The following is a 17,312-nucleotide window of genomic DNA, read 5'->3' as shown; positions in this document are numbered from 1 at the left end:
TAGGATGCCCTGCCACCCAGACTGTGGTGTCATACTATGACACACAGGAAAGGATGAACCCCGTCTGGCCTTGGCAAACGGTCGGCTGGGTCCCCCAACCATCTAATTAGGATTGCATATACATGCGTCAATGTGACGACAACCCTGAACCACCAGAACGGGCGGAGCTGATACCAGCTGCTCTCTCAAGAGTAACCAAAGATGGAGACATTTTTCTCACTAAATTGTGTTTCAGTAAAACACATAAAACCTGTTCAAAGAAAGTGACACTGCTTTTGATTTAAAGTGAGATATCAGACACTAACCTGCATAGCATAAAAATCCACAGAACAATAACTCTCTAATGTTCAAACAACAAGGATCTCTCTGACTTTTGGGACTTCCTGAACTTACTGACCTCGTCAGTCGTTTTGTGTTTTGGAGTCTTCCCAATAGAATCCATCATATGTCCCACAGACAGCTAAGGCCAGACAACTGCCAGATGGTGTATCTATTTGCACCCCTTTAACTCTAGTCTCTACACTAGATAGATAAATGCAGGCCGGCAGAAAGAGGGACTTTGGCACAGCACCAAAATAAATTGCTTGTTGAGGCTTGAATGCATTTGAGGTCAGAAGAAATAGGAGCTTTATTCAGGTCTATGCTGACAGGTGAGGCTGTGTCAAAGGTGATCTCAGGGCAGACTGACGTATGGTCCGGTCTTCCACTGTTCTTTTCTCTGTTTGACTGTGCTGCTCGCCCCCCACACATCTTCCTCCCTCGTTTCTTTATCTGTGTGCCTTTGCTCAGCGGGGTTGCTCAGAAATGAAGGGCAATAACACAGACTTCCAGAGAGTTATGATTGATCTTTTAACCAAGCCATTTGTAAAACGTCTTATGAGGACTACAGTGTGTGTGTGTGTGTGTGTGTGTGTGTGTGTGTGTGTGTGTGTGTGTGTGTGTGTGTGTGTGTGTGTGTGTGTGTGTGCGCGCATTGGTCTGTACAAATATGTACTCTTGATGTTTATTTGTCCTTGCCTAAGTGTGTAAGTGTATAAGACAGTTGTGCTGTGGGTGTGTGTGTGTCTTCCTGGCAGCACTTGCGCAAGAGGCTGGGTGCTGGAATCCATCCACTGCCAACTATCCAAACACAATCAATCTAAACAGGTGTTTCAATATGTCGACTGCTGTAACATGAAGGCCGGACGCTTGCCAGGCGATTTCTTTCCTCTCCTGCTGCTAAATCAAAAAACAAAAGGCTGTGATGAAATCAAGATGTCAGCGATGATGCCTTAAATGGCAGCCATCTGCTCTGATTGTCTCATAAGTGTAAACTAGAGAGCCAAAATGCAAAAATTCAAATGATAAATTGAACTAAGTAGCTACAACATCATTTGACAGTTTGCTGCCCTTCTGCAAAAACTCCTGACCGCCTCCTCAACAAACTCACAGAGCAACAAATAAAGTTTGTATTTGTGTGGTTGAATGATGCACAGCAATGGCTCTTTGGCTTTTTTTCATACCCAAAAGGCAACTCTATTTTTACTGTAGACAGAGAGCAAAAGATAAAAGACACACATTATCTATTCACCTGTGACCTTGTAACCTCTGGCGTTTGGGAGATAACATTTAGTGCTTGGAATGAGTTATTTCAAATAATTTATTATCAGAATCAGAATCAGCTTTATTGGCCATGTGTGTATACACATACATGGAATTTGACTCTGGTTACACGTTGCTCCAGTCGTACATACATATACAAATATACAAATAAACAAGAGAAATATATAAAATGTTTGAAACAAATCTGCAGTAGTGTTTAAACATGGAGCCTCCAGTAAAATGAGCTTTACACATACACCAAAGATCACCACAAAAGTATCCTGATCTTACATCTTTGTAAAATAGCTAATTTTTCTAACGCTCTTTTTGTCTGCACTGTTGGATCCACTGTTGCAGTGTAGCTTTTTTTAGCATGTGTGTTGTGGATGTTTTCCTGACTTCCTCTTACTAAACCTGTGCTGCTGATGATCACTTTTTATTGTTACTGGCACGCCAACACATTTGTGCAGACACTGAGAACTCTGTTTGGCAGTGGAGCTGAATTCAGAACATACTGTTTGATAGAGGTCTTCGTAGGAATGTTTTTTTCCAGACCGTAACGACCTGCACCCACAGGATTTTCTGCCGCAGCCACCTGCTGCAATAGGAGGAAGACATGACATGCTATTATTTAAAAAGTGTTGCCAAACAGCATTTTGGTACAAATGTGGTGAGCTGTGGCAGACTAACCATCTTACACTATGATCACGCATTACAGCGTGTCTGCCCACAGTCCCTGCAGAAAGAGAAACTGCAATGCCAACATGTATTGCAGGCTAGACCTGTGCAGGTCTTTTACGGATCATCTGTTTTTTGCACAACACTTCATTAGATACGCTACAGAGACAAGTTAGGGCAAGCCTTTCTATTAAAACTAATTTTGAGGTAATCACCAGGTATCATTCAACAAAGGCTGCAACACCTACTTTTGTTCATGCTTGTTTGACTCTCTGTGCATGATCTGGAGTGAATCATGTCCATTAGATAACACCGAAGCAGAACCCTTTTAAGAAATTGTTTAAAAATCCATCCATGCCTCTCTCCCTTCTTCTGGATAACTGAAACATTCTGTTCTTCAGCTCTTCTCAATTTGTATTTGCTTCTCCCATTAACTCGTCATCGATTTCATTCTTTTCCTTTCTTTCCATGCTGTCACCTGCATTTTTACCAGACCTGCGCAAAACAAATGAATCTTGTAAAACGTCTTTTATCCTGCTTTGAACACCTGCAGCTGGACAATTTCCCCAAAGCTGTATAATATGTACTTTTGTCCCTTGTGACCGATGAAGTTAAAGCAAGTTTTGTATGTTATTCATACCTATTATCTGATACAGGTATGATGATTATTTTCTTTCCTTCTTAGTCTCTCATACCCTCCTTTTCCCCCTCATCCCTGATTTGATGGCAGCCTGTGCTTGTAAGAGTTACAGTACCCAGCCCATAATGCACTCCAGACGGCCTGACTTCCTAATGACTGGTTGTGCTCCAAGCCTTTCCGGGCACGGCTGTGGCCGTGAGCCTCACACAAACACACACACACACACACACACACACACACACACACACACACACACACACACACGCACACACACACACACACCACATGTTGACCAGTCGAACGGAAGGCCTTAGTCATGTTCCAGGTCCCCTCTGTCCCATCCTTCACCAAAACTGTCAACATGTTTTCTACCTGGCTCTTTTAAGGTAAATTCATCATACCACAGACAGATCCTCTATCTTTCTGCTCTGCCCTACCTTATACATCGTTTCAATATCTCCAATGGCAGGTATGTGGCAACAGGCACCAGAGGTGCTAACATGTGGCATGAGCTCATTTTCACCCAGGGCAACATGTGCAGTGTGTAAGTCCTCTTCCTAATGTAAAGGACAAATAAATGAGTGCTTTGGAAACCCTCCCTTGCTGTATCCAATAGAGCGCACCACCAGCCGGGTCTTTATTGGGATAATATTCATCTTTACCTTTTTGTCAGATTCTTGCAAGACACTAGAACCATAACAAAACATTTTCTTTCCAACTCCCGTCGGTTTACACTCGTTCCTCTAGTAATCCACTATTTCTAGATATAGCTCATTCTGATACCTTCTCCCGACAGTCCGGAGGACTCTTATGTACCACCTCAGCAGGGGCCTTTTACATTGCCAAGGCAACTGGTCTGTTTGTTTGGTGTGACTCTTTAACTCCATTTTTATCACTGTCTGAAATGTTTAATTGTATGTTTTCACAGTCTTCCCTGCTTTTGGAGTCTTTGGGTCAGGGCTGTAGCAATAAAACACTTTTCAACATACTATGGTATAGGCAAACTTGGAGAGTTCTGTAATAGTGCATAGATGAAAGTATACATTCATGACCAAAGATAGCTATAGACAGAAAAACTGCTTAAATAAAAGCAGTTATTATAAGTACAACATATCTGCAGAAGTCAAGGCCATGAAATCCAATCATTCAAGCAAGAATCAAAAGTGTAAGTCCTCAAGAGAATTACTCAAGAAAAAACTCTAAAAATATGAATGCATGTTTCCTGATTTGTTTGCGGGTCTATCACCTGCTTACTCAGTGAACAAGCCTTTTTCACAGAGTGAGAGGTACTATCTGAGGTATATCATCAGTATTCCCTCACACAGCCCCCAGGGCTCACGGCTGCAGGCCTTAACTGCTCGGCCCATATGTTAATGATCTCTCTCTTGAATACCCCATCGACGTCCACAGCTAAATGTACACAGTTGTGTATGTTCATGCCAAAAACAACAAACAGCCTCCTGACAACCACTCGCAAAGGAGGGAGTGTCATAGTTTATTTAAGCTTAGACCTAAATCTGGGGGAAAGAGCTGGCTTATTTTCTATCACTGGCTTGGATGTGCAAACACACAGATACACCAGAGGCTGAAACAATGCCTCTCCGTTATTCAAAAGTCCACCCAGGGTTTGAAAACGCCAGGCTGCATACGAAGCGATAATAATAGCCCCACTGTTGATGAATCCCTTCTTATGGTGACCTTTTCTTTCTGACAGTAATGCTGTTATTCTTCTCTCTACTTTCCACTGGCCTCTGTCCGTCTTCATCTCCAGGTGGCTCAGCACCCAGCGAGGGCCCCGCTTTTTCACTGAAATGAACAATGTTGCTTGTGGCTGAAGGCAAAAACCTCTAATTGTAAGCCTGGGTCTCCTATCTTTGTCGGGATACGCAGCTGATGCTGGGTGGCCTCCCCACACAAACACAGACGATTGTGCTCTCACCTGAGGAAGCACGTTCTGTTACTGTCTCCAGATTCAAAAATGCACACACACAAAAGGACAGGTTGTGCTGTTGCATCCTGCCACCAGAGGGTGCAGACAATGTGCCCCTATCACCCCTAACTTCTGCATGACATTCCTTTTAGGGACCAAAGAAAGAGCCTCCGGACGTTGGATCGGCCAAATGATCCAACTACAATGAGCCGTGATAGACTATACATACACACACACACACACACACACACACACACACACACACACACACACACACACACACACACACACACACACACACACACACACATGTTCCACTCATACACAGTCACATGTTTCAAGATATGACTGCATATATCTCCTCGAAGATGCGCTGCAAGATACGAACCTTTTCAAATACACTTTTTATCACGGCCCCTCTCTTTGGCTCTCTCGCTCTCACACAAATTACACTCACACCTTCTCACTGGATATCTGGGAGAGCTGAAACAGCCCCCCTCTTAACATCCACGGTCTATTTGTACTCTCTCAGCCTACTTTTTGAAATTCATTAAACTCCTCTTGTATTTACATTCAATCTTGGTATACTTACCTAACTCCATTGTACTGGTATAAGACAGTATACCAGTGGGTTGTGCCATGAACTCAAACGCTGAGCTAAACTGCTTTAGGTCACTTAAATTGTTGGTGTGGAATTACTGAAATTCATTAGAGCAGTTAATACTGGGTCAACTGGAGGTAAGGGAGGTCAAAAATATGAGGTCTACTGTGTGTTCAATTAGACCTCAGGTCACTCTAGCTTTTCTTTTGTTGAATTATTTAAACCTGCATATAAATATGGAAACTTCATCAGTGCAGTGAATAAAATATGTCCAGGAGCCAACTGGAGGCACAGGGAGTAAAAATGTGACACCTGCTGTATCTGTTAGATCAGCAGCAGTTTTCAGTCTGGAGAACGGAGCAATTATTCTGCGTTTGTATCTCAAGTATAACATTCTTGCTTGCCCAGTAAAATCCAATATACAGGGAAGTTCAAAAACAACAATGATCAGTCTGGATGTGTTTTCAGGGACCTTGCGATGTGGAAATGAGTTTTTCTGGTAACTTTGGTGAACCATTTCTTCTGTTTCGCAAAGTTGGGAAGATACATCCTCTGGGGAACATTCATCTTTATAAAAATGTATAGAAATATATTCAATAGTTTTGTAGATATTACAGTCTAAGAGAACAACATCACCATCCATAAAGCCTTGCCACTCTACTGGATAGAGTATTGTGCATGCTTGTTTGAGACAGGATGTAAATAACCTGTGATTGAAATGTCCCTAGACTAATTATTACCAGGGCCTTTTGTAATTTGCTTTTTATTAAAATGTTCCTCTCTTTGATATTTTCAACATTTGTTTCACATTTTACTGTCTGTGTCCCATGCAAACATCAACGTGTAGCCGTAGAGATGGTTTGTGAGACTGATGTGTCATAAATTCAGGATTTGACCCTGAGTAGAGTCATACAAATAGATAAACACACACATGAGCACCTTACTGTCTATTTTACACATCATTTCTGCCCCCCAACACAATCCAAAGGCCATCAACCTAACAAAACAACAACAACAATCCTTACCAGTAGTCTCCTCGACCATCGAATCTTGATAACCTCTAGGGCTCTTGTTAGCTCAGAGCAGAACCAGACCGCCACTTTAAAACACACACACACACACACATGCATGCACACACCACAAATATCCCACCCCCAGCGTCCCTAACCGTGGCTGACACATCAAAGGACCGTGTCCGAGGAGGGAAGTCGGGGAGGGTCTGGGGAATCATGGGAGACAAAGGAAGCGATTAAGAGATAAGGATCAGTCTAAGATATGACATTTCATCCTGGGCAGATCCGGTAGACACACTCCATTCAAGGAAGGGTATATAGCAACGGAAGGGTGGAGGGAGAGGAGGAGGGACGGAGCTGCAGGGTCTCTCTCTCTCTCTCTCTCTCTCTCTCTCTCTCTCTCTCTCTCTTCCAGCCCTTCCTTGTACCTTTCCCGCTTCTACTGTCTGTCTGTGAACATAGTGACGGGTCTGCGGTGCTAAAACTCCCCCAAAGTGGACTCCATTAGTCTTGCATCCTCCAGCCCTGTCCACCCATTCCTTCTTATACACACACTTAAAAAAAAAACTCGGGACAACAGAGCAGGGCAACTTGTGTACAACAAGCTGCCATCGCTCAGGCACAACAACTTAATCTGTTGCTGATTTGCTACCTGGTTGTACATTTTCCTCGACGGTTCTGCCAAACCAGCCAAGGTTCCTCATTTTATTTGCTCTTAAACAGTATTTAGCAACACAAAAGGAGTGAATGCGAAAAAAAACATCCTCATTGTGGGCCTAATTGCCTTGGGGTCTTGTTACGGCTCCGGTTTCACGTTGTTGCTTTCAAACTGTAGCTCCGCGAGCCCCAGGCACAATCCACCTGCCTCTCAGAGAGCCACACAATGGGTCAGCGTATGAACACAGAGGGAGTCTGTTAGCAAATAAACACTGAGATCTAACTTCGGCCGCGCTCCAGCCAAACATTGGTTCTCTTCTCAGATATTTATGCACCTGAAAGGGAGAAGTTGCCAGTAGCCAAAATACTTCTGTAAGTAACCAGAGCAAAACAATGAGCTGTCACCAGATGACACCATACTGTACATCGTCAATTACCACGCTGAAAGGCAAATTAGTGTTTCGTAGGGAAGGGAATGATGGAATGAGATGGAGGAGTTGTGCATAAACAGCTTTGTGTAATTACAGGAGACCTTTTTTTTTTTTTTACAGCGTCTCACTTTGCCAGAGGCTTCAGAGGGGTGGAGATTGTTAAATGAACTGAGGGATACTCGCTTTACTCGCTGTCTTTAATTTCCTGCCATGTGTGTAAATAAAGACAGAGATGTGAGAGGGATATGTGCATCTTTATGCTGCCACTTGTTTCTACTAGATTATCTGAGAGGCAATACATATTCATATGAAAGATGAACTTGAAATGGCCACATGATCCATATATTTGACATGTATTTGCCTCAAGTCTATGTAGTTGAGTAGATTGTGTATGTGAACGCTGCCTCGTGGAAAATTGTCTGCATACTGACTCCACAACCACAATTTTATTTTAATAGCTACTGTTTAATCCCAGTTTGGTCTTCATCAGGTCAAAATACACAAACATTTTAATTCAAGATACGTTAAATTCTTGGTTATCTTGGTATCAGTATATGCTTTAACTGGTAACAGAAGGAGGCACCTGCTTTTATGTTTAGATAAATCAAATCAAAGGTATAACAAAAGAAAAAAAACTTTAATGAAAGCAACAAGTTGCTTTAAATGAAAATAAGTTGTAAAATGAACTTAACACTCGGTAGCCTGTTAGAGAGATGCGTTTTCAGTAGCCGTAGCAGTGCTGGAGGGCCAGCCAGCACACCTGTTCAGTGGGAGATGCGAGGCGGGGGCTCTAAATACAGGCCAGAGGAGCGTTGGGGGGCCGGGCTGTCCAGCAGCCATCTTTTCATTAGCCGTATCTAATGAAACTGCACAGGGCCCAAGGAAGAAAGGCCTACTGCCGGGACACCCTGCCCTGCCCGAAATTACACCAGAGACTCGCCCACAAAAGAAGCATTCCGTCCACACAGCGACACTGGCACTTGACACCAAATTTTAAACCTGCAGGTTGTTTCTTTGACAAGTGGAAATTTCCACTGCGGTCCCTTCCCAGTCGGGGAGGCTTGGTGAGAGAAAACGAGTGTCGGGGGGGTTTAATCACACAGTCGGTGTGTAACCCCCACTACACACACACACACACACACACACACACACAAACACACTTACACACACACATACACTCCCCAGACTTGCCGTTACTGTATGCTTTGTTTGGGAACAGTTGTCAAGATGGAAATATCTGATACTCATTCTAATCAGTCAGGCAGCAATTACTATTATTAAGCTTTCTTTGAGAGGCCTTTATTGTTTCTCTTCTAACACCAATGATAGACACCAGGGGTGCAAACAGCCTGAACGGCTGCAGATTTGAAACTGCAGATTTGAAACTGTGTACTTAAGTGTGCATGTGAGGGCAAGCACACACACACACACACACACACACACACACACACACACACACACACACACGCACACGCACACACATGCACACACATGCACACACATGCACACACACACACACTGTAAGTCATAGAAAGCTCATAGAGGGTGAGTATGAACCCAACAACTGTCAATCAACATCGCAGTGCTTTTAGTTCACATCTTCGGGAACAACAGTGTGTTTTCTTTGACCTTAATGTAACCAACGAGTAGCCAATTTAAGGCTGCAACAAAAAAATATTATCATCATGGATTCATCTGTTAATTATAATTTTCGTGAATCAACTAATCATTGAAGCAATACAATGTCAGAAAACAGTGACAATTCTCAGTTTCGACATCTTCAGACATGTCTGACGGCTGAAAGTGTTGTCCGAAGCAAATGTTTGGCATTTTTTTAAATGACCAGTACAGGCCAAGAAATGACCCATTAAAACGACTTCTGTTCATGAGACCTTTCGATGAGATTCATTGTTCTGGTTTCTTTGGATTTTCCCCCCATTTAGCGTTACTATCAATAATTCAGAATCTGGCTCAGTGATATTGAACAACATTAATAGAGGCACAAACATGACAACTTTTTCTCTTATTTATTGTTTTTATTCAGCAGTTCTGTTTGGTTTGCTCGGCTGTTACAAGATAAACAGTTGCTGAATTGATACAGGGTTCTTAAATGTGTCTAGTCCTATAATATCATAGCTTTAAAGTCATCCCAAATAAGACAACATACCTCTAAATCCATAACCTGTTAAGGGGTTTTGATCTCTTATTAAAATTATTCTAAATTAGTTTTCTGTCAACTGTAGCAATGCACTTGCTTTTATGATGATCTCACCTGTGTTTGAACCCTGAAGAGTACCATTCTCATCTCCTATTACCCATCACCTGCACTGTACGCACCCTGTGTCTGTGTGTATGCATGTTGTGCCTGTGACCCAGAGGTCAAAGTATTCCATCGATGACAGCCGTATCCCCCTCAAATGCACCGTGGAGCGTCCACGGCTGCCATGTGCTAGCTTCGAGGTGTGCTTGATGAGTGGAGATGAGTCACAGACAGGGGTGAGAGGAGGTGTCACACAGATAACCCCTACAGATGGACAGCGGCAAGGGTCTAAGGTTTCAGACCTGTGTGTGGATGTGCGTGCGTGTCTTTGTGTAAAAATGATATACCCTGAAAAAAAAACTATAGGAAAGAATGTGTGTGTGTGAGAGAGTTTGTGTGTGTGTCTATGCATGTGTGGAAGTATGAGTGGGAGAGTGAAACAAGAGGCCGTGACCCCGAGCAACACTGACATGAGCTATCATCACAATAGCCTCTCCTGATTCACTACCAAACAGAGAGAGCAGAACATAAGAGCGTCGACTAACTCTTTCCAGTTTGGGACTGGAGCACAGCACAGTGTGACGCATCCTATCCTCAATACATGGTCCACAAACACGTGCTTGTGTACAGTAGAGTGTCCCTGCTGTTGTTTTTCTTCAATCAGGGTCCGTTCACTCAAATCACATTTGTTGTTTAATCTTAGTGGTATCTGATCAGATTTGTTGTGTTCAGGGCACGTAGATATGATATTTGAAAAATTCTCGAGCAGCATGCGCTTGCAGAAACAATGTCCCAGTTGCTCAGGGTGATCCCAAGACCTCACTCAAAACAGTTTTCTTTCGAATTTCTTCTGTGAGTATCTCAAAACTTAGGCAACCAACAAATTGTGCATTACCTGCGGAAAGATTTGATGATAGATGAATACAATTCTGCTTAGTCTTAGCAGAGTATACATCTGTTCTGTCTCCTCTGATCACTTATTTTTGTTTTAATTTAGTTGAACAAAAACAGGGGTTTGGATATCTAAAAAGGATTAGGCAACACAAGTTTCAGTAGGCATAACTTTGCCAAATATTTGCTCTTTCCAGCCTCTGAAATTTGAGGATTTGTATCTTGTTTCCGTTTTATATCATTAAATTGAATACTTTTGTTTGACAGTTGGTCTGAAAAAGCAAGTATTTTTATTTGTACATGCCATATATTAAATGATGAATTGATGATTAAAGCAATAGTTAATTGCCAACATGTGTACAGTAACAACACACATTTGTTAATTACCACCCCTGGCTGCCCTTGTAAAACACTAAAGTGTCCTCAAGGTGGAGGGACCTCAAATGTATGTCACACTAGTTAACATAACCAAAGTTAAAAATGAAAGAGATTGTAGATTTTTGCTACATGAGGCTGCACAACTCACCAAAGATCTGTACGTCGGCAAAACATCATCACGAAAACCTAAAAACTTAAAAGATTTGAAGCTACAACAATATTAGCTATAATATGTTTTTATCTTCTTTCTGCTGGTAAATACTTCTGCCAGGTCTCTCAGAAACTTGTTTTTGACAAGTCACATATCTCATTTCCGTTGGTAAAAATGTTGTTCATATTGTGTCACATGACTTGTATGAAGGCCTGATTTACAGAGAGCAATCGAGGATCATCTTCCTTCATTCTTGCGGGGAGGTTTACTGTCTTTTACTGTCTTTTTTACTATGGCATTTTCTAATTAAAAAAACGTTTTGAAGACTTCACCCAGTCAATTAGTCGAGCAGTGTCACTAGACCTGCTGCATAATGACTCACCTGTAATTGCGTGAGAACGAGCACTTAGAGGAGACTGAATGGCACGTCACATAGTAATGACAAAGCCCTCGTTCTGCTTTTAAGGACTCCTTCTGTAATTGACAGCAATCCCCCTCCTACATCCATTCACACTGCCTCACACACATTTATCTCTGTTTCCTGAGGTTCTTAAAATCACACGGCTGATGGCACTCAGTGAGGCGTACGGGACTTGAGGCATGATGCTGCAAAACACAAACTTTGATGTCCCGACCCGAGGCTGGCAGGCTCACTGCGTGTGCTGAGCGTATGTAAACGCCCTCTCTGGGCCTTTTAATAAACACACTTTGTGTAGAGCAGTGGGATAATGAACAGGCCATACAATTACCATAACTGGCTGATGTTATCTCAAGATCAGTTGAAATGTTGTAATTGCACTGTCAAGCTGCTGAAAAGACACCCCGCCCCCACCCGTTCTTCTTCCTGAACACACACATACATATACTCCCCGCCCTTCTCTTCTGCTTTCAGCCACTTCAAAATGAAATTCTTCTCTGTCTTCTCCCCCTTTAGCAGTCTCCCTCGTTTTTGACGCTGATATGCAGGCATCAAAGAGAAGCCCAGCGGCCATTAGAGGGCCTGAGGGCCGGCGCATGCTCCAGTAGGAAAAAACCTGACTAAATAACCTAATGTTGTAACTATTTCATTTGACACAACATACCACTTAGGTAATGGTTAAAATAAAACAACAGTTTATATTTTTGACAAATTTACCTGAGTAAAAAAATTGTATTTAAAGCGTGGTAATTATTTATATCTGGGCCCTGTACAGACGTGAGTATGTACAGGGCACTCTCGGCAAAACAATACACAGCCAGCGTCTCCCAGCAGTTCAAAGGAGCCCCTCTCTCTAAACATTATCATATAATTTGGGCCAGCCGTCAGCTTGTAAATAAGTGATGTAGAAGCCTATTGTGTGATGGGGCACAGGTTGGAGACAGGCGTCTTTGCTCTGTCGGCATGAGCCGATGGAGACAAAGGCAGGAGACAGAGCGTCTAACCTTTGATTCTTCTGAGGACTCAGCCGCCTTGTATCAGGGCAGGACGCATCGGCCACAATCATGCCCCCAATGTGGGACGTCAAGAACAATAGAATCACTCTCTCACAGTCGGGCTCAACAACCCACCCCGACTGCAATTGGATTAGTGAGTGTCCAACCACCACATGTTAGTCTAATTGACATAAAAGTGAAATTTGAGAACAATAAGGCCTGAACCCATGAAGGCCAACTGGCTTTGAAATGGCACACTATTTCTGTAACAGCTTCTGTCCTTGAAAGTAGCCTGAAAAATGAGAAAACGCTGACCCACAGGGTGATTATTTCCATTATGTGTCTTTCTTTGATGAAGTGTGAATGATTAAAAGTTGGTGAGATGTTAGATAATAGAATAATATTTCTCTGCGTATGTATCACTTTTAGCAAAAAAGTGATTTGAACACATTTTAAATTCCATCTGGCAAATTTTAAAACAGTAATAGATCATTACTGTCAACTTTTATTTTTTACAACCGCCTTACAGTAGATCATTCATATAGTTATAGATATAAAGGTAAAATGGATTTAGTTTTAGGGTCTGTGTGTGTTAAGTTATGCAAATAGACAAAGGGTGCATCTTGTGATCTGCTGTAATGTTATTGGAGGCAATTCAAGTTTTTTATTTTTTTCTTCAAAATGTATATCATATGAAAGCAATAAATATTACCAGTAAATAAACTTTACTTTTTAGACTGTTTTTACTATTTTCTCAATAAAAAAACCTTATACAATCTAATGTACATTATGAAAAGTTGTACAGCTTTTTATGTTTAAAATAAGGACTCAATTTATTTTTAATATGTAGATATAAATATATATATTTTGTCAAAATATATGATCATATTGTCAAAGAAACAAAAAAAAGTGAGACAAACATACACCTCAACATAAAAGTTATAAATAAGGGTCCAAGTGAACATTTTTGGGAGTAAAGACCTTCTGATTTGTTTTTGCGTCCATGTTGCTTTTCTCATGGCTCCTGTCCAAGTTCTTGTCAGTCTGTTTGTTAGCGGCAGCCGCAGCCCTCCACTACCATTTCCTGGTAGTTTTTTAGGACCACCTTGTCATGTTCGTCTAGGTAGAGCATGGAGATGGCGCTGAGCTCTGTTGGCACGCAGCAGGCCTTGGGAATGTTGTTGTTCACAGCGTTCACCAGTGTCTGAACAATGGCATGGTTGGTTGAGTTCAGATGATCCGCCAGAGGAAAGGGACATTCCCCGTGGCAGTAATAAGCCTGGTAACCAGGGGGCGCCACTATCCAGTCATTCCAGCCTACATCGCTGAAGTCCACATATAGTGCGTGGCGCCGGCAGTTGCGGTTGCGTTTACGGCCCCGCTGCTTGGGGCTGCGCTTGGTCCGGCGGGTCAGCGGGTGACCCTTCCCATCGTGGCCAAAGGTAACCAGGAGAGGGCGTAGCTGCTCCCAGTCCTCGCCGGGCTCCCGGTGTAGCGAGCGACTGACGCGGACGTGTCGGCCCTGGTGGCGTGGCGTCTGGTTGAGGTGCAGAACCTCCACCGCCAGCCCATAATTTGGGAGGCTCTCACGAGTCCAACGCAGCACCGCTGGGCTCACATCAAAGCTCTCCCAGCGGGACGCGTTGTGGCGCACAAGCCGCGTATCCAAGAGCTGCGTGATGAGCTGGCCCGGCCGCGGGGGCTTCAGCACCTCGTACACATTTATCCGGTGAAGCCCCTGGCCGTCTGAGTAGGCGTCAGCAATGGCCTCGTCAATCTGATGACGGTAGAGCCTCAGTTCAGCTGAAGAAAGCAGCTCGTCTTCTGGAATGCTGCTGAGGTTGAACAGGAAGCGGAGGGGTGCGGTTTCTCCATCATCCTGATCATGCACCCTCTCCATGTGCTCTGAAAAGGGAAAAAAAGAGAAATTAGGGACAATTTAGCTGCATATTCATTCATGTCAACTTGTGCAATGTGTAGAAGTTAAACTTACAATGGTACTTCATATGTACATCAAATATTGAGATATTAGGTTTCCATGAATATGCTGTATTTTGACACAAGATTAACACAAAAGAATGTACAATGTTTCAAGGCCTCTGGGGTGTTCAGGAATATAAATATACAGTGTCCACGCTTCCTTATCTATCTGTGAGGATTATCCTGCCCTTCTCTCAATGCCTTTCTCTGAGCACTTTGCTGAAACATGCATTACAAGGAGGGTGGTGATTAACGTACCACAGCTACAATATAAACACAGTGGAGGTACCCTGTTCCACGCTCAGTCTGCAGATTTCTGGCAAGATCACCATTGTTGGGGAAAGGAATGTTGTGTCTACTATTTTCCTGCTCAATCCACCCCTGTTATTTCACACCCAGGCCCTAATCTTACCCAGGTGGTTCTCATTATTAAAACCTGCTGTGTTTTTGATTAGCTCTGCAGTTTGTTCACTTAAGACGTTTATCATTTTCATCATGAATAATCATTAAGGAGTCAAAGATACAATAGAATCTCATTTATCTAAAGCCCATGGGAAAGGAGGTATTGCGAGGGAATGCAATGTATACAAATCCTTAACCAAAGGATATTCAAAATGTGAAACACCCTTGCATGTACTCCATGCTTTGTAGTTTCATTCATCAGATCTCACCTGTTGCACACGGCCAATAAGAACACAGCTATCTTGCTGCTGATGAAAGGATACATGGTTTACCTGTCCTGTAAACATGTCCCCTCCCCTAACTGTCCATCTGCTGCAGATTGTAATCACTCAAAGTGTTTTGGACAGATAAGTCAACTGAATCACACTATCACACAATGGTGCTCCCATGAAAGCGAGCACTCCCAATCCGAAGGCCTCAAAGCATGTTATTAACATAGTTTCGCGGAGGAGGAGGGTAAATGCCTGTACACATACATGCGTGCACACTCACAGAGCAGCACAAGCCGCAGTTCCTACTCTCGAGGCGGTGCTCTTTCTTTCTATCTAAGGTTGGTACAATTAGCAGTGTGTTTGACAAGGCCCATTAAGGCTGACTCATCCCTCCTTACTCACTCCTCCCTCTCAGGCCGGACATGTTCTGTAGCCCTAAAGCTCCACAGTTTTCTCAGTTCAGTGCGCTGCAAGATCGCTTCCTCACTCGGTAAGTCTGGTACATCGGTTCTGTCTCTGAATATCGCTTTCAAGTCTTGATCCAACCGTTTCAGTCGAGCTTTCTAAACTCAACTTACATTTAACAGAGCTGGTACCCTGGATCTTTTCAGAGCCTAATTGAAAGCTCTGCATTTGTCGCTAAAACAAAGCAGATCCAAGTCACAATAAACAGAAATCCTTCTAACGTTCCAGTCTTTCTATCACACCAACTTCTGAGACTGTTTTTCCATCTCTACAGAGAGTGGCAGCGTCTGCTCTCAGCACCCACATTGTTGGCAGTAGGGCTTTATTTAGAAGGCTGCAGAGTAGCATTAAAGATAATTGCACGTTGAGGAAGGTCCTTCTAAAAGAGCCCTCCATATAAACTGGAGACATGAGAGAGGAACACACTCCAATTCCAGGCCAAGACCGGGCTTTTTAAAGCAATATTCTGCTGGGTGGGGTGAGAAGTGTAAGTCAGTAATATGAAGGCATGCTTTTCCTACAGCTGCTGACCAAACATGCAGCGTTTTTTGTCAAATGAGGCTCTTGAGAGCTTGTCTAGCAGATTTTTTTTGCCGCTCTGTAGACAGTGTTTGGTGACCACATCCTTAGATTCCTTGGTTATGGTGAGATGGGTGGAGTTGCCTTATAATCATGTTCAATGTGATGTAGGACATGTTTTTTTTTACAGTGAATACAGAGCAGTCTTCGCCCATGCTAATGAAATACATTACTACCAAAATCATTGGAATGTCTGGCAGTAAAGACCGAAAGTATGGTGTAATGTTTCTGTGGTGAAATGATGCATTTATCATCTCTCCTCCTACTGATGACAAGATGTTCTTCTCTCCCCCCTACTATATATGATCCTCAATGTTTTGCCTTACCCTCATGGTGGAAGCCCCTCACAGTGTTGGCCCGGCTGGCTGACCTCTCCGGGTACTCAAAAGCGATGTCGTGCACCCCGGCCTCCTCAGCCTCCCCCGACTGTAGCCGATAGAGGTCCAGCAGGTAGCGAGGCACAGGGGCCGAGCGGCTGGGCCGCGGCCGCTTCTTGAGGCCAAACATGTGCAGCAGCGTGGCCTCGAAGTCCCGCAGCAGTTCATGGCTCTGAGCGGCCGAACGACCCTGCAGGCCGGGTACTTTCTTTTTCCCTTCTTCAGGTATCAGACTAGCATGGTTGCTCTCTCCCAGCAGGACTTGGCATATTAAAATGACCATCAGCATTCGATTACCAGGAATCATGATGTCTCTGAGGGGAGAAGCAGAGGTAGAAAATTATAACAGAGGAGCGGGGAAGAAAAAGTTAAAAAGAAGAAGCTCCAATACATCCTCCTCCCTAGCTGTTCCCACTGAGGGCAGACTAATTGGTTTTAATGGTCCAGTCTGCCTTGTTTACAGTTAAGCAGTTCCCGATCAGATAGACTACTCGCAGTTTATCTTCGGCGACATCCTCCAAAGGTAAACAGCTGGTTCGAGAACCACATTTTTTTGAATAGAATTTGAGGGCCATCCCTCTTCATTGCCCCCCTCCTTCACTATGATTAGACA

General features: G+C 43.3%; 1 protein-coding gene across 1 annotated transcript; it reads right to left on the bottom strand.

The window, feature by feature from the left end:
• Positions 1 to 13,260: 13,260 nt before the first annotated feature.
• Positions 13,261 to 17,006, bottom strand: bmp4 (bone morphogenetic protein 4; the record flags this gene model as incomplete). The annotated part of the gene is made up of 2 exons (XM_079225835.1): positions 13,261 to 14,529; positions 16,649 to 17,006. 2 exons carry the CDS (start codon positions 17,004 to 17,006, stop codon positions 13,676 to 13,678), a joined length of 1,212 nt encoding a protein of 403 aa, XP_079081961.1. The 3' UTR covers positions 13,261 to 13,675.
• Positions 17,007 to 17,312: the final 306 nt, after the last annotated feature.

This window comes from Taurulus bubalis (assembly GCF_910589615.1).
Source record: "Taurulus bubalis genome assembly, chromosome: 1".
Lineage (NCBI taxonomy): Eukaryota > Metazoa > Chordata > Actinopteri > Perciformes > Cottidae > Taurulus > Taurulus bubalis.
This window is presented reverse-complemented; position numbering and strand designations above follow the sequence as displayed.